We start from the raw sequence: 17,905 nt of genomic DNA on the forward strand, positions 1-17,905 counted from the left end.
TGCAATTCCCCTTGCATTGGGGGCTGCGATGCTCCTTGCTGGGGGTTGTAATGCCCCTTGTTTTGCATTGCATTGCCCCTTGCTTTGGGTTGCAATGCCCCTTTCTTTGGGTTGCAAAGTCTCTTGCTGGGGGTTGCAATGCCCCTTACTGGGGGTTGCAGTGCCCCTTTCTTTGGGTTGCAGTGCCCCTTCTTGGGGGTTGAAATGCCCCTTGCTTTGGGTTGCAAAGTCTCTTGCTGGGGGTTGCAATGCCCCTTGCTTTAGGTTGCAATGCCCCTCGCTGAGGGTTGCAATGCCCCTTGCTTTGGATTTCAACGTCTTGCTCTGGTTTGCAATCGGCTTTGCTGTGGGGTTGCAATGCATTTTTTGTAGGGTCACTGTACGTTGTTTTGAACCACAACGTGCTTTGCACTGATTGCCACGTGCCCCTTGTTCTGGGGGTTGCACCCTGTTTTGACATTGCATGACCCGGCTTGGAAAGGGTTGATCACATGGGGTCACCTCCATTTATTTATTTTTGTTTTGAGGGGAAAAAAATGCTTTTTTTTTTTCACTGCTGGGTTTTAATTCCCAGATGAATGCCCTTCGCTAGAATTGACATCCTCCAGTTTATCAACGATACAAGAGAAAACATTTTTCCAGGGAAATTGTCGAGCTCCGACTCCACACAAATATTTGGGCTCAAAAGTAGTAGATTAAGTCCTGTGCCTGGGGAGGACATCCAAAACCAGGCAGTGATTAATCACCTTCAATTTATCACAGGTTTTGCATGATATCTGGTAAATTTGATGTTCTGGGGAAGATCATCACTTGCTAAATTTTTCAAGGGCAGGTTGTGAATGGCCAAAATTGGGTGATTTATGACGGTCTGAGGATGTTTTTAGAATCTCTTTGGGTTTGCTAGAATTCCTCCTTTTGTAATAAATTTTGAGATGTTGTTAGATGTTGTTGCTTTGGGATTTGATTTAATTGGTTGGGGATGCATTATAAATGCTTTGAACTAATTTAGGGATACTTGACTTTTTTTTCCTTTTTAATGACTTTAGGGTTTGTTACAAATAGTTTGGGGTTTGTTATCATGCTTTGGGATGGTTTTATAATTAATTGCTTGGGAATTTTTTGTCATTAACCACTTTAGGATAATTCCCCCTCTCTCCAGTTATGAGGGATTGCACAAAACTTGTTATTATTGTGGGATTCTTGCTTGAAGTGAAAAGCTCCAGAAGTCAAGCAGCTGCTGATGGCAATAATTTCCTGCTGAGCTGATGAAAATAAAGATTTTGGTGGACTTGAAGTGACCTTGCATGGATTTCATAGGAAACAATTTATTTCTCTTTTTTTATCTTTTCAAAATACTGATAGTCAAGTCAAGTATTACATAAAAAAGAACCTCCCAGGGAGAAGATTCATGTCTGTACATGTCTGCTGTCAATTTGAGCAAGCTGCACGCTACAACGAGCCCAATAATTCATTTATTTAGCAGCAAATTCTCTTTTTTAAAAAAAAAAAAACCTTTCTTTGCTTTAATTTAAATTTATCATTTATTTATCATTTCATTTTAATTTATTATTCCTTCTTTGATTTAATTTCTCAGTCTGTTGTGTCTCTAAACACAAGAGCTGAGCTTGTGTTTGTGTCGTTTCCACAATAATTTGGCTGTGCTCTCGAGTGGAAATGTGTCAGGTAGTTTCACGATGGGAAATGAGTTGGATTGATTTCACAGCAGGAAACATGATAGGTTATTTTATGGGGGGAAGCACGTTGTGTTCTTTCAAAATGGAAAATAAATCTGGTTGTTTCCCTTTGAGAGTTATGCCAGGTTATTTCCCTTTGAGAATTATGTTGGGTTGTTTCAACATAGAAAATAAACATGGTTGTTTCCCTTTGGGAAATATGTCGGGTTATTTCCCTTTGAGAAATATGTTGGGTTGTTTCTCTTTGAGAATTACGGCGGTTATTTTTCTTTGAGAATTATGTTGGTTTATTTTTCTTTGAGAATAACATTGGGTTATTTCCCTTTGAGAGTTATGCTGGGTTATTCCAACACGGAAAATAAATCTGGATATTTCCCTTTGAGAAATACGTTGGGTTGTTTCACTGTGAGCAAAACTTTGAGGTGTTTCCCCAAAAACAATGGAAGCAGAGAAGACAATTCCCATTTTTCCCCTCACCCCAGGAACTGCAGAGCAAAATAAATGAATAAATAAATAAATAAACTCCAAAAACCACCCCAAACAATGAGAAAAAAAAAAAACATTGTAAAAAAGGTTTATTTTTAACCCAACAGCAGGCAGCATTATACTGAAAACAGTCAACAGGAACAGTGCATTTCTAGGGAAAAATGGCAGGGATTTGGGTCTGCCACCCTCCATTTTGTGCTCGTTGTGGATTAGGGTATTTATTGTGCTTTCCTTCAGGCCGCTCCGGTGTGGATGGGTTATCTCGGCATTGGGCTCTACCTGAATATATCAGGTCTTTAAAACACCTTTTTTTTTTTTTTTTTTCTCACCAATTTGAGGCCAGATCAAGCTTTTGCCCTTTTTTTTTGTGTGTGTATTTGAGGCCGAGTGACTTCCTACCGTAGACGTCCGTCATAGCTCAGTGCTGGTTTTCCCTCTGCACTTGCAGAAACTCAACCCGAGACGTCGCTTGGTGCCTCTATATGCATGAAAACCTCTGCAGGACTATTTACAAGAAGTGCATGAGCTGGTGTGCGTGAAAATTGTCCTCTTGCCTCTGCCCCCTCGTGGTTTCGTCTACTGCACGGGGTAGACAGGGGCTTCCACTTCCATCCGCACGATGTTGGAGGCGCGGCTGGAAGAGACGAAACACGGGCAGCCATCAGGGTCCCCCTTGGAAGAGGAACCACTAGACCTTCCTCTTCCTCATCGCATCCCCACCAGGAGGTAGAAACGTTGCATCTTCCCCTTCCCAAAAGGTGAGTTTTGCTCAATACAATCTTGTTTTTACTGGGCTAATCCCATCCCAATGCAACCATGTTTTTATGGGGCTAATCCCATCCCAAAGCAGGGGATTGGGGAAAAAGCTTCCAAGCCTGGCTACCACCTTCAAGTGTTGTTGCCTTCATCCTCCACATCATGGAAGTCGCCCCAAAAAATTGAAGTTCCCTCCCCGTCCACCACCCCCTTGATGCAACCTTGTCTGATGTCCTGCAGGAGCATCCTCGTAGCCCACAGCGGAAGGAGAGCAGGGGTTAAAACGTTGCGTGAGGACATGTTGGGGTGTCATGCGTTGGTGTGGAGGTGCTTTGCAGGACAAGCAGCGTGGCGGGAGGGCTGGGGAAGGCGGTGGAGTGAGGGCAAGCTAGTGGGCACACAAGGGCAAGGCGTGCGGGCAAGCAAGCGGGAGGTGGAGATGGAACAGCCCTTGGAGGCATCTTCATTGCCCTTCACCAATGATTTCAGGATTGCCCTGAAGTTGGCAAAATGTCTACAGTTGGCAAAAGGGCTCTATGTTGGGCAAGACTGCTCATTAACTGGAAAAATCACCCTATATTCAACAAGTTTCCTTTGTATTTTGCAAAATCAATCTGTATTTGTCAAGATCGTAGTATATTCAAGAAGATTGCTCTGTTTGCTAAGCGCGCTCTATATTGGGCAAGACTGCACTATACTTGAAAAAATTGCTCTATATTTAGTGAAAACACTTTATATTCAGCAAGATTGATTACCCTATTTTCCACTGAATTGCTGTACATTTGTCAAATGACAATACTCAGAAAGATTGATCTGTATTTGGCAAGATGGCCCTATATTCAAAAAATCACAGTGTATTCAGCAAGATCACTCTGTATTTGGCAGGATCGCTCTGGCTAAATCGTTCTGTGTTTAGCAAAATCACCCTATTTTTAGCAAGTTTGTTCTTTATTCACTGAAATCGCTATTCAGCCAAATTCCCCCGTATTTCTCTCTTTCCTCTTTGCTTCTCACGGGGAGAAAATGTTGGGCTGAGGAGCATAGTGGAGCAAAAGACATCCCATGAGATGCTGGAGTACCACTTTTCAGCTTCATCTTTGCAGTTTTTTCTTTTTACAAATAAATCTTTACTGATCATCATGATTATGGCCAAAAAAGCATTTCATCCAGGATGTCCTACATCAAACCTAGTGCACTGGAAGTTTACTCTTTGTACGCATGCCTCTAACACCAGTCCATGCCGAGGCACCAGAAAACCCCAATTATTCAAGGAATTCATTAGGGAGTGTCGATCACATTAAGCCTCATCCAACCATGGGGCTGAAGGGGTGTTTGTAGCGTGAGACGTGACAGCAAAGGAGCAGAGTCACTTACCAGAATAATTTCCTTGGGTTTGTGTGTCAGTCGCTGTGGATGAAACCAAAGAAGATGGAGAAGTCCTTTCCAGATGCCTCCTTGCCCAACCCTTTGATGCCCCACGGAGGTTGTTCCCTACCCTCTTGCTTGCCCAGGCTTAAAAAATACCAACCCACATTTTGGAAGGGTTCTTTGGGGGTTACTCACCATCCCGCAAAATCCTTGGCTTTCCAGGCATCAATGACATCCGCGATGTTCCTCACGGTGCGGCCGTCGGGCAGCTTCAGGTCATCACTGGCGTCCCCGTTGAAGTTGCCACAGGGGGCACAGAGACGGTTGACCAAGGCGGCCCTTGCGGTCAACGTCACCTCCCCGCTGGGGCTGAAGAGCACGTCCAACCCTGATGTGTGGGAGATGGTGACGTTCCCTGCTGCTGTGCTCAAGGAAATGGCTTCAGACACCTCCGCCGGCAGGCGGGTGAAAAGACCGTTCACCTGCAGGGATGAAAAATGCCAGAAATGGGTTAGAAATGCCCAACAACCCCATAAAATGATGCAGCACAAGTCAATGATCTTGGTGTTGAAGGCTCTGTGGACAATGGGACCACATATTGCACCAGAGCAATAATCCCTTTGAAACTTCATCAAGGAGATGAAGTCATTTAGTCATTTAGTCATTGAGTCATTTAGTCATTTAGTCATGCTTAAGACTCTTGGGCAATGTTTTATCCCTAAACTGCAGCTGGTAAATGTCTTTCTTTAGGCAAGACTACCCAGCTCAACATAAATGTCTCAACGTCTATCCCAGAAGGAGACCTTCAGCCTCATCCTGAAGTAGTAATTTAAAATGGGCCAAAAATCTGAGGTTTTGCACCCAGAAGATAAACTAACTTTAGTGATCATCTTGAATTTAGGACTAAAAGGAAGAGCAGGTAAACCCCACCCAAATTCTGCCTCTTAATTTAATTTCCTGTCTTCTTTTGCAGCAAGGATTGTCCATGGCCCGCTTCAGCTTACCCACACCTCCATGTTGTTATTCACGGTGATGAAAGCATCACGGAAGAACACGAAGATAGCCACGGCAGCCGGGATGCCATCATCCCGACACTCGCTGACCTCCACCACCACCTTGAACCAGTTGGGCGACCGCTCGTCGCAGAGGGCGGCGATTTTGTAGGTGCCGCTGAAGGGAAGCCTCCCTCCAGCACCGTCGAACGTGGTCAAGGAGGCCCCCGGGGAGATCCGGCACCAGCCTTCCTGCTTGATGCACCTCTGCACCCCTTCCCGCGTGGCACAGACCTTGTCTGGGGGACACCGGGTGGCCTCGCAGATGAGTCCCCGGGATGGATGGCAGTTGCATTTCGTGGAGCAGTTGTTGGAGACGACGGTCTCGCCCGCCTCGAAAGGAAAGGCTCAGAGGTTAGTCCACATGGATGCCACCTCCAAACTACCCCCCAAACCTCTCCGCTTCAAAGAACGGAGATGTCCCACAAAGAGGTAGAAAAACCATGAGGTCCATTTGGTGAAATTTGTGCAACTCAACAAATTAATCACCCTCCAGTCCAGTGGAGCAAAATAGGCACTTTAAGATGCTATTAACTGCATGATTTTGGACATGTGTCCCTAAAATGGACACAAGTGGCAAGTGGCCACCCCCTACATTGAAGACTGAGTCCCAAAGCAAGTTGTGTTGACTAGATGGGACAACCAACTTCCTCAAAGATTGAGCCCCCACATCCTTTGCATCATCTAGATGGGACAACCCAGCTCATTAAAGACTGAGACCCCAAACCAGTTGCATCATCTAGTTGGGACAACCCATCTCATCAAAGATTGAGTCCCCAAACCTGCTGCATTGACACCATGGGACAATCTACCCCACCGATGATCAAACCCCCAAACCAGTCCCATCAAGTAGATGGGACAACCCACCCCACAATCCTTCCTCAACCTGATTTCCACTAAAAGCACCAAGCCTCGAGGGCCAACCTCACCTTAAAATACCGTCCCTGGTGCACGCAGCCACATTGCTCCAAGGACACGCAGGCTTCTCCGTCGAAGAGGTACCCATCGTCACACTGGCATCCCTCGAAGCACGTCCAGCTGCATGGTGCCGGCACGGAGAGGCTGGCGCAGGTGAAGTCGCAGGTACGGGTGCAGAGCTCATAGTGGCTGTGGGGTGGGCAGGAGAGGGCTGGGAAAAAAGGAAAAATACCATTATTACCCCAAAAAAGTCACTGCTTTTGCTTGAGCCAATGGGGGGTGGAAGACCCATGCACAACTGATGGTCTTGGGCATCTCTGGCAGCTCCAAAACATGCTGAAGCCATCAAACCCTGCTTTTAGCATCCAAATTAAAGCATCTGCATGCCACTAATCACCTCTGAAGCAAATTAGAGGGACTCCTGTTTCAAAATCTTTTGACATAAATATCGAAGTTTTGGAGGTAGTGAGCAGAAATTTCTTTCTTTCAGGGTGTTTTGAGTGGGAAACAGGCAATTGAAGTCCTCAAATGAACTTTTTGGGTGAGGTTTGAAAGCATTTCTAGGCTGTCTCATGGATTTGGGGTGGCTTTAAGCAAAAAGCAGCATTGCATGATTTTATGCAGGTCATTCATACATAGTCTTGGTCCGGATGGCAAAGGTTTGCCTCAAAAGCAGGGACACAATCACAAAATTGGAGGGTTTTGATGCGGGGAAATGTGGCTCAGAGGGAAAAATAGGGCTCAAAGTGTTTCCATGCAGATAATTTGGAGTACTTACGGCAAAAAGTCACCGTTCTCCATCCTCCAATCTCAGCCCCGGCAGCTTGGCAAGCAGCAGCGTAGGCTTGGAGGCTGTGGCACAGGGCATCCTGGGCACCATCAGCAACACAGACATCATGGAGGCAGTGGTGGAAATACTCTACCGGGCTCACCCGGTGGTGGCACATCCCGAAAGGTCCCATCGGGTCCCGAATGAGCCCGCAGGAGTCACTGGCGCCGTAGGGAGCAGTGGCGGAGGCATCGCATATGGGGCAAGCATTGCCGTTGCAACCGTCGGTGCACGCTCCGTCTTCTGCCGGCATCTTCCAGGAGGTGACAAATTCCTCGGTGCTCTTCGCCAAGGACCCCCCGGGCAGCTGGAAGTCATCACCGGGGTCCCCGTTGAAGTTGCCACCCAACCCGCAGACGCGGCCCCGGTAGGCGTCGGGGATGGTGATGAGGAGGTAGGTGGCCGCGTTGTAGAGGAGCCGGAGGCCGGCGGCAGTCTGGAGGACGATGTTGTTCCCTTCTTGGCCAATCCGTAGCTTCTTGTCCTCCGTCACCAGCGGCAGCGTGAAGTGCTCCCCGTCCACCTGAGGTATGAACAGAGCACGAGGGGCAGGTTTGCATTTGCACACCCAGCAGGTGATTTTGCACACATATGTGCACCAGAGGATTTTGTATGCATGCAAGCATGCACCTACAAGTTTCTTCCTGCACACGTGCACCATCTTTGGCATGATTTTACATGCACAAGGGGCTTTTGCATGCTCTTGTGCACCTTGTGCATGAAACAGACTTCGTGTGCACACATGCTCCACAGGGTTTTGGTGTGATTCTGAATGCACATGTGCAGCACTGGATTTTTCATGCATGCATTTAGCAGGGGATTTGGTGTGCATGCATGCACCAGGGGATTTTTTGTTTCCATGTGCATGTGCACCAGGGGATATTGCACACACATGTGCACCAAGGGATGGGGACATCCCAGCTTCCTAAGGAGGGGTTTAGCATGCACATGTGCACCAGGGGGTTGGATAAACATGTGCACTGGCAGACAGGGACATCCCAACTTCACAGCCAGGGGATTTTGCCTTTACACGTGCACCAGGGCATTTTGCATGCACCAAGATTTTGCACAGACGTGTGCACCAAGAGCTGGGGGATGTCCTGACACCAGTGGGGAGATTTTGCATGCAGGAAGACTTTGAACGCATGAAGGGCTTTTTGCACACATGCACGGAGGGATTTTTGCATGCATGCATGCATGCACCAAGGGGTTTTTGCATGGATCCATGGATGCACTGAGTGGGAGGGTGCATTCATGCATGCAATGAGGGTTTTTTTTTGCATTCATGCATGTGCTGAGGTTTTTTTCTGCATGCATACATGAATGCACTGAGGGTTTTTTTTGCATGAAAATCACATGCATGCATGGATGCACCGAGGGGATTTTGGCGTGCATGCATGGATGCACCAAGGTTTTGGTTTTTTTTTTTTTTCTTTTACATGCATGGATGCATCAAGGTGTGTTGTTGCATGCCTGCATGCACCGAGGCACATAGCCCTTCCAACTTACCGTCACCTCCCACTTCCGACCCCTCTCCATGCTGACCGTATACCCGTGGATGGAGACGGCCACCTTCTTCGTCAGGGCCACGTTGCCCCGTCCGCTGACATCGTGCTCCAGCAGCACCGAGAAGTTAGCCAGTCGCTGATCTGGCTTGCAGACCCGTGCCAGGACGTAGTTGCAGGACCCCTGGAGGTCAAAAGCTCTCCCGTCGAACGTTACGTAGTGCGGGTCGCCCGACACCACCAGCCGCCCGTAGCCGGCAGGGTGGCACCCCAGCACCCCATCCTCCACTCGGCACTCCTCGTGGGCACCGCAGGTGGCTTCCTTGCACTCCACCACCCCGTTGGCTTTGCAGATGCACCTCTCCCGGCACGAGGCATAGAAATCCTCGCCCTTCTTGTAATAGCGGCCCCGGTGCTCGCAGCCACACTCGCTTGCCGGCACGCACTCAGCGCCGCTGAGGACGAAACCTTCGTCGCAGAAGCAGCCTTCGGTGCACGGAGCTGATGCGCAGCCCTCGGGGCTGGCTCGGCCCCGGCACGTGGTCGGGCAGCCATTCCCACACAGCTCATAGTGGGAATGGCGAGGGCAGACAGGGGCTGCAAAAAGAAGGGGAGAAAATTCAAAGCCCTGCTCAGATTTGCAGCCAAAAATGTCAGGGAGAGGATTTCTCTCATTGCACTGAGGCTTGAGGAGCAAATCCAAGCAAGTCTTTGGTGGTGGAGCACCATTACAGCTCCGGAGAGCAATACAAGCTTATTTTGCATTTCTCTCCCATGCATTGTGTAAGAATTTGGAGGGAAATTGGGATTTATTTTTCATTTTCCTTCCTTGCATGGAAGAACATGGAGGGCAGTATGGATTTATTTTGCAGCAATGCATGAAGGAAGATGAGTTTTGCTTTGGCAATGAGTTTGAGGGACTTTTCCCACATCTGTGATTGCATCTTAACTCATCATCTGGCCTTGGAGACATGGAGGGAGACGATACTGTAGTTGCACTGGAAAATGTTGAGAGTGGGGCAAACAAACCCAATTTTAGAGGCATTTTGTATTCCCTTTGGCTCTAAGCAAAGCCAAGAGCACGCAGTTGGGCTTGAACTCTTATTTTCTGGCCAAACAGGGGGAGAAACCTCCCTTCATCCCCACTCACCGCAGAAGGACGGCGTCCTCCACTGCTCCACGCCGACGCCGTTGCTCTGGCACTCCGTCATGTAGGCAGCGATGGCTTTGCACAAGATGTCCCGGCGTCCCTTGTACTGACAAGCATCAAAGGCACAATCCTCCAGGAAGGTCCCGGGGTTGATGGCCCGGTGACAATTTCGGAAGGGTCCCCCAGCCCTGGCGATCACCCCACAATAGTCATCACCACGGTAGAGTCGTTTCTGCTCTTCGTTGCACACCGGGCAATCCCCCACGCAACCAGCCGAGCAACCAGGGACATCTCCAACCTTCCAGCTATCGGCCAACTGGATTTCATCCTTGGCACGTTTGCCATCACGAGCGATGAAGTCATCATCGGGGTTGCCGTTGGCGTTGCCGCAGAGGCCGCAGACGGCGCCGGCGTAGGCATCGGGGAGGATGACGCGCGCGTAGCTGTACCAATCGAAGCTCACCCGCAAGCCAAATTTAGTGCGGACAAAACCATGGACGCCGCTGTGGTAGAGCTCGAACTGGTCCTTCTGGGTGAACGGGAGCTCCACGAAGGCACCGTTGAGCTGGGGAAGGAGGTAAAGAGGGGCATGGTGGTGTTGGGTTCATGCAACGCGCTCAAGATTGGGGTGCTTTTGCAAAACATTTTGCATGGGGAGGATTTCTGGGGCTTTTCTGCAAAAACGGGGAGGATTTCTGGGCAAGTGCAAATCAGCCAAGATCTGAGTGTTCTTGCAAAGCACTTTGCAGAAGAAGGATCGCTGGCAAAGGCAGTGTGGGGGGATTTTTGCAAACCCTTTGCACAGGGAGGGTTTTGTGGCCAAATGCAAATCACTCAAGATTTGGGTGCTTCCACACAATGTTTTGCAAGAGGGAGGATTTTCAGGCAAAGGCAAATTGATCCGGATTTGGGTGTTTCTTCAAACTTGGGATCTGTGGGGCTTTTGTTAATTTATTTGTTCACGAAACCTTTTGCATGAGGAAGATTTCCTGGAAGATGCAAATATGTCAAATATGGGATGTTTGGGGCAAACCCTTTGTGTGGGAAGTATAATCAGACAGGTGAAAGTCACTCAAGATTTGCATAAAGAGCTTTGCAAGGGGAAGGATTCCCAGGCAAAGACAAATTGCTCACGATGTGGGTGTTTCTTCAAAACCCTTTGAAGAGGGAGGACTTGCAGGGAAAGGGCTCTCTCTTACACTGAAAACATGATTACTCAGAAAAATAAAGGCATGGTCACAGCACAGCCTTTTGTGCAACACTTCAGCAAAAAACAAGGCGGGAATTGAATCTTTCCCAAACTGATTATGTCAGTTTGCAGGTGCCAGGGTAGAGAGGAATTTTTAACTCAGAAAGCCACATGGGACCAGAAAAAAGGAAGCCAAAGACGTCAACCAAAGTGGATGCTTTTGAATGTGGAAGTATTTGTCTTATTATTCATGGATATTTGTTACTTCCTCAGCTCACCAGAGCACAAACAGCCCATCTCCAGCACATCAAAACCAAGCTGTGTGGGTTGTGTTTTGTTTTGTTTTGTTTTTCTTTTTCTTTTCCTAATTTTTTAGAAGAACTCTAAGTTTTAAAAATAAAGCGTTGAAATCCAAACTAGCTGCTCAGGGCTCCCTCTGGAGACGGCAGACAGAAATTGATGCTTCCATCGAAGCGTGAATGAATTAAAAAAGAGGATTTGAGGGACAATGTAGTTAATAAGTAGTTTGGATGCAGGTTGCAAGAGGTCCTTGGTGGCCACCTACCTTGACTTTGCGTGGATGCTCCTGGCTCATGCTGATGGTGTTGCCGTAGACCTCCAGCGTGACGGTTTTGGTGAAGGACACGGCTTTGCTGCCCCTGTTGTTGTTCTCCACCTTGACGGTGAAGGGGACCAGTGCAGGGTCCTGGGAGCAGAGGGCAGCAAACTGGTAGATGCACGTCCCTTGGAAGTCATATTTCAACCCGTCAAAGGTGGTGTAGTGAGGATCTCCCGTCCCGATGCAGGTGAAGTACTTGTTTGCCTGGCAGCTGGGGACGCCATCAACCATGGTGCATTTCTCGTGGGCCTTGCACCCAGACTTCTTGCAAGCCACCTTGCCCCCTGCCTCGCATCGACACCGGCTCTGGCAGCTCCCGTCCTCCCAAAACTCTTCCTGGACCTTGTAGGAGCGGTTGTTGTAGGAGCAACCGCAGGACTCTGCTGGGACGCATGCGTCGTCATGGAGGACGAAGCCCTCGTCGCACTGGCAGCTCGCTGTGCATGGTTTGCTGCAGGACGTGGGGGCTTTGGGGTGGGTGCAGGTGGCAGGACACGCTGTCCCGCAGGTCTCGAAGTGGCTGTTTTGGGGGCATTTCTGAGCTAAGGGGAAGATATTTGAGAAGATCTTAAAAAAGGATGAGATGAGCAGTTTCCTGAGACAGAGAGACATTGGGCTCCTGCACTGGAGGCTGTCTCAGTTGATGCTACAAGCAATTTGGGGTCCCCAAGATACCCCATGAGGACAGCTCTTGAAAAAAACATTATTCTGCATGTTATGGACATCTGAAGTCAGATAAGACAGGTTTTGGGGTGGTTTGGCATGAAAAGACCAACACAACCCTTCTCCAGTGCTGGAAATGTTGGCCAAGTTGATGCCTACAAGCATCAGCTTAGTGACTTGGGCAGCAATTCCCAGGCACCCAGCACCAGAACCATGCATAGATCTCCCTTTTTTCTCCCCCAAAATGCTTTGGAACCCCCCCCCATCCAAGCTCACCACAGCCCTCCGTGTCCTGCAGTGTCCCTTGACCTCCACAATCATCCTGGCAGGAGGGATCTCGCCAGCTCTCAGCCCAATCCTCCACACTGGCAGCCTGAGTGCCGTCGGCGAGTTTCATTTCATCCTCTGCATCCTCGTTGAAGTTCCCGCAGAGCCCACAGGTAGCCCCAAAATAGCTGCTGGGTACTGCCACCATTACGGCCCAGTCTTCGTCATAGGTCACCTGCATCCCAAAATCTGTTTGCAGGATGACCCTGCCCTCGTTTTGGGAAATTTGGATTTTCCCGTCCTTCAGGGTGGCCGGTAGTCTGGTGAGTTGGTCGTTGACCTTGAGGGGAAGAAGAAGGACTAAATCTCAGTGCACATTTTATTTTCCAAGAGTTTACCACCCCCAAAATCATATAAGAAAGAGAATTTTCTTTCCAGACGAAGCAATTATCAGCCTAAACCAGAAATTTTGCCTCTTGCCCTCCAGATACTCAACAGGTTTTAGTGGCAAAAGGTAAAAACTGAAGTGTGTCATGGGAGAACCATCTCTTTTGATTTCTGAGCTTAAAATCTGGTTTATGTTAGGACCAGCTCTGTATTCCCAAACTTTATGGGTAGGAGAAACCTCATCTAATCTTGAAAAATAGATTTATATCTCACCTAGGCTGCCTTTCTGGGGTAGAAACCTGTGGTTGGTGGATCACTTGGATAAAACTGACTTCACCCTGGAGTAGATGCCCACACTTGGAGGCGTGGATTACATCTTAAAATTGCCCTTGTCTTGATTTGTAATGCAAAATTACCCAGCTGTGTTTTTGGTGGTTCTCCTCATTTTTTTTTTTTTTGTTTTCAGCTTCACCCACCACACTTCTACTTTCCACAAAAGGCTTTATCCAGAATAACGTTGCCACGGCCCAGAAAAGCCCACCTGGATTTTGCCACCTTCTCCCTTGTGGATGGAGATGTTGTAGCCGTACACGAGGACATTGGTCAGCCACTCCTTGAAATTGCCTTCGCTCTTCTTCTCCTCCACAACGAAAGGCACCAGGGTGGGATCCTTGCCGCAATATTTGGCGATGGTGTAGGTGCAGCCCCCCTGGATGTCCACAGTCATCCCGTCGAAGGTGTGGTATTGCAGGGATTGCGACCCCATGCAGGTTCCCATGTAGTCATGCACGCACACAGCCTCCCCCTTCTCCATTTTGCACGTCTCCTTCGTGCGGCATTTCATGGCCCTGCAAGGATCTAGAAGAAATTGCACACAATTAATCGTGGGACCAACTTTTACTGATATATATATGTGGCCTCAGGAGCCACACAAATGTCACTGTCACCGTAGATGGTCAACCTGATTACGTTCTGTTAAAGCATGAATTCATCCCGGCTAGGTTTGACCACCCAAAACTTAGACTTGAACATCTGGGGTGATTGCTCAAGGCTCCTTTTATAGGCAATATATTTACTCATAGAAGAAATATCCCCTCCCAAAATGATACAAAGACATGTTGGTTGAATTACCACTTTTCAGAGCTTCCTGTCTTTGTGCTACAAGAGAAACAACAAGTTTCAGCTCAAAGAGCCAATTTTTAAATACTTTTCTCGACATGAGCTTAGCATCTATTAGCTACAGAGGTTCAAAGGAAACATTAGAAACACCCAACTCAGAGGAATAAATTCAGATGTGGTTTGGCCTTGTATTGCAACCACACTTTTGATACAGTGGAGGAGGGAAGTGAAAAGGGAGCAAGGAGAGGTGAAGGTGGCAAAAGGACACTCACCACTATCGCACACAGCCACCAACCCATAGGATTTCTGTTCCCGGATCCCCATGCTGAGCAACCCGAAGGGGGACGTCTTGTGCTCCACCGTATGGACAGCAAATTGACCACCCAAGCTCTGCCTGACCCAGGAGTAGTCGGTGCCTGGGACAGGCTTCCATGCGACATTTCCCAGCGGCGTTTTGTTGAACAGTATTCCAGCCTTCTCCGAGTTCTTGGCAATCAATATGGCGTAATTATTGTACCCTTCCAGAGCGAAGATGTTGTAGGAGTGGCAGTAGCTGGAGACATCGGGGATGGTCATAAAAAATGGGTCGTAAGTGATAGAATCTTTATTACCCCCATCAGCAAAAAAAATGACCTGGATGCCGTTGTTGGCAGAGAGGTACAAAGGATTTGGGGCCTGGAGTCCGTAGAGCGTCGACCGGCCGGGCCGTAGCTCCCGAGAAGTTTTGCTCGCCCCGTGTTGAGACTCCACGCGCGTCACTTGGGAGGTGGAGACATAGACGATGTCGGATTGAGTGTCGAAAGGCAACGGTGGCACGATGAAGGTGGTGCCCCAGCTGGAAACGGGTTGGAGCTGCTCCACCAAATGGTCGCACTGGGTAAATCTGGCCAGGCAAGTGTGGCCAGTGAAGACGGCCACGGGTTTCTGCGCCACGATACGAGTGCCGGACATATCAGCTGGGCTTTGGAGCTGGGCTGCTTGGAAGGGCTCCAGTCTGATGGGGAGCACTGAGCCCCGGGGGTAAGACTGGCCTTGGTAGTTCACCGTGGCTTTAAGGTGCACGTCAACGGTGGTGGGCTCATCCCAGGCAGCCACCACAAACTCTCCGTAGCGGTCCGTGCCCACGTTGGGTGTCACAATTTGGTACTCCGTGCCCCAGCTGTGCACGGGGTACACCACGGTTGAGTCTGCCGAGGTGGGTTTCTCGTTGATGGCCACCAAGGAGATGGCGTTGTTGGCCCTCACCACCACTGTGTTGTCAAAGATTTTGCTCCCCACCATCTCGGCTTGGGGCGGGATCTTCACCAGGACAGTTTGCCCCGTGGTCACCTGCACTGTCATCCTCAAGCCTGGCTTCTTCATGGAGATGGTTACGGCCGTGAAGGGTGAATAACCCCTGATGAGCAGCTTGAAGTCACTATTGAGGGTCTGCTGCAAACCATTCTGCATGAAGGCCACCACAAACTCTTTCCCCAGGTGATGAGGAGCTGATGCTGCGATGCTGAGCAGGTAAAAAAGACCTAGAAAAGGAAATTTTGCCATTGGTGCCTTCATCACCCCCAAACTCAGATTTGGCAACCCAAGCTGGGGACAAAGAGTCAAGCTGGGCTTGTGGTGGCACCTGATTTAATCTCGGTGGTTAAGGAATTAAATGGACTATCAATGTGAAGGGATATAATTTTGGATAAATATCAATTTTGAAGGACCAGTGATTGAAACAAATATCGATTTGAAGACAACAATTTGATGGACTTGATTTGATGGACTATCGATTTGAAGGGATATCAAGTGGGAGAACTGCCAGTTTGAAGGTCTATCAATTGGAACAAATGTTGATTTAAAGGGATATGGGTTTAGAGGACTCTCATTTGGAAAAAAAAATCTTTGGAGAAAAAAAACTAATTCTTTGGGCAAAAAGTGAAATTTTTGGATGGATTTCATGCTGGATGGAGGAATCGTGAAGAGTATTTGGGCTTTTTAAAGTATTTTTTTCCTCTCAGAAAGGCCACAGGGGTGGAAATATGGATGGCCACACATGGAGACAATCCTGGCCAGGGTTGGGTTGCAATGAGAAGGAAAATTGCCCTATTTTAAACCAAACCACCCCAAAACATGTCTTGGGTGGGGTCTTTGTCCCTTGGTTTCCCTTCTACATATTTTGGAGGGGTAATTTTGTCTCTTCTCAACTGTGGCACAGGATGAGGGTGCAAGATGTGTCCCTTTGAATTGAAAAATCATATTTTGAGGTGACTTTGGAGGGGATTTTACAGGTTATGATGCATCCAAACCCACTTGAACTCACCCCATAACACGGCGGTCCAGCCTCGCAGCGGTACATCGGCTTTCCTCCGTCCTGGGCTGCCATCCATGGCTCTTCAGCTGCAGAAGGTGAGAAATCATTGAAAACGAGCAAATTCTCTGAATTTTGTTATTGCACTCATGTTTCTAAGCAGACCAAAAGTCTGGGCTTTATTGCACTTATACTTGTCCCAAAATTCAACATTCTATTGCACGTCCATTCAAACATGTCCCAAACAAACAAAACAAAAAAAAATTTGAGTTTTTCTTTTCACTTGCACACATCCCATAAGTTTCCAAGTTTGTTGCATTCACACCTGTCCCTCAAATCTCCTTTTTTATCACACCTACACCTACACCTGTCCCCAGAATCTGCTTTTTTTTGGCATTTATATGTGCCTCCCTCATCCAAGATCCCCCCATTTCTTCACATGGACCTGGTTCCCCCCAGATTTTTACAAAATTCAAGCCCTCCTCTGAGCATATTTGCTTTTTTCTCCCTTTTTTCTCTTTCCTTTTTCCCTTTTTCATCTTCTTCTCCCCTTTTCCCTCTTTTTCCTTTCCCCTCTTTTTTCCCTTTTATCTCTTTCTTCCCTTTTCCCCCTTTTTTCATTTTTCCACCTTTTCCCCCTTTCCCCCTTTTTTCTCCTTTTCCCCTCCTTTTCTCCCATTTCTTCCTCTTTCCTCTTTTTCTTCCTTTCCCTTTTTCCCCACAAAATCATCCTGGAAACAATTGAATTCAATTGCAGCCAGGATCAAACCCAAGGGTGGTAGCAGGGAGCGGGGATATCTGGGGAATTTCCAGCCAAATTTTCACACTTGGGGCTTTTTACAGCAAATGTATATATAATCATATATTTAACTATATTGCAGGAGAGCCTTACCTGCCTCTGATTTTTATCCAGCCCCAAAGTGTTCCTTTCTGTCCTCAAATCCTTTCTTGCAGTGAATGATGAGAGTAACCCCAGGGCAGCTCCTCCCTTTATTACTTTTTGCAGAAAAGGGGAGAATATAAGACAAATGCAGACGACGCTGGGGGACCGACCCACCCAGTGCTTTGACATCATTTTTGGCGAGAAACGAGGTGAAAACAGGAAAGAATGCATGGTTTTGATTAAGGCCAGGCTGATTCTGATTCACTAAGAAGGTCTTGGTTAAAAAAAAAAAAAAAGAGTATTTTTTCTGGGGAAATTGCCTCATAATTGGAACGCAAAGGGTTTTGCAGAACTGGGATGGGGCTAAAATGCAAAAAGAAAGTTCAATCATTGCAAAAACAGGTCAAAAAAAAGAAGCTGAAATTAAAAAAGAAAAAAAGGGAGGGAGGTGGGAATTTTTGCAAGAAGGGCTCGTTTTTGTTTTTGCAAGGCATTTGGGGGAGGATGACAAATTAGGGACTCAGGTGTTTTTTGAGGGTGTTTTGTGCACATTTGCGTGTGTTGTGTGCACACTTAGGGTGTCGCATGCTTGTGTGTCACGTTACATGCACGGGTTGTGTTGCACGTTGTGTGCAAACATGCGTTTTGCACATCCATGTGCTATGCACGCATCTAGCGTGTGCATGTGCATTGTGCATTCACAAACACGTGTTCACAAATGTGTGTTGTG

At 47.9% G+C, this 17,905-nt stretch overlaps 1 protein-coding gene and 1 long non-coding RNA gene across 3 annotated transcripts; one reads left to right on the forward strand and one right to left on the reverse strand.

Annotated features, from left to right (window-relative positions):
- Positions 1–2,252: 2,252 nt before the first annotated feature.
- Positions 2,253–17,294, reverse strand: LOC106049430 (IgGFc-binding protein-like). Of its 2 annotated transcripts, XM_066986980.1 has the most exons (14): positions 17,185–17,294; positions 16,305–16,381; positions 14,275–15,522; positions 13,425–13,741; positions 12,506–12,836; positions 11,513–12,108; positions 9,759–10,323; positions 8,613–9,205; positions 7,053–7,626; positions 6,286–6,485; positions 5,309–5,689; positions 4,500–4,786; positions 4,311–4,343; positions 2,253–2,814 (listed from the first exon to the last, which is right to left on the reverse strand). In XM_066986980.1, the coding sequence occupies exons 2-13, from the start codon at positions 16,369–16,371 to the stop codon at positions 4,337–4,339; spliced, it is 5,166 nt and encodes a 1,721-aa protein (XP_066843081.1). In that variant the 5' UTR covers positions 16,372–16,381; positions 17,185–17,294; the 3' UTR covers positions 2,253–2,814; positions 4,311–4,336. The 2 variants fall into 2 exon arrangements, with proteins under 2 accessions (XP_066843081.1, XP_066843080.1); XM_066986979.1 differs by lacking the exon at positions 4,311–4,343.
- LOC136788436 (uncharacterized) lies at positions 2,800–5,690 on the forward strand. The gene is made up of 2 exons (XR_010827229.1): positions 2,800–2,938; positions 5,278–5,690. It is a non-coding gene; the product is annotated as an uncharacterized lncRNA (long non-coding RNA).
- Positions 17,295–17,905: the final 611 nt, after the last annotated feature.

Source organism: Anser cygnoides, chromosome 37, assembly GCF_040182565.1.
Source record: "Anser cygnoides isolate HZ-2024a breed goose chromosome 37, Taihu_goose_T2T_genome, whole genome shotgun sequence".
NCBI lineage: Eukaryota > Metazoa > Chordata > Aves > Anseriformes > Anatidae > Anser > Anser cygnoides.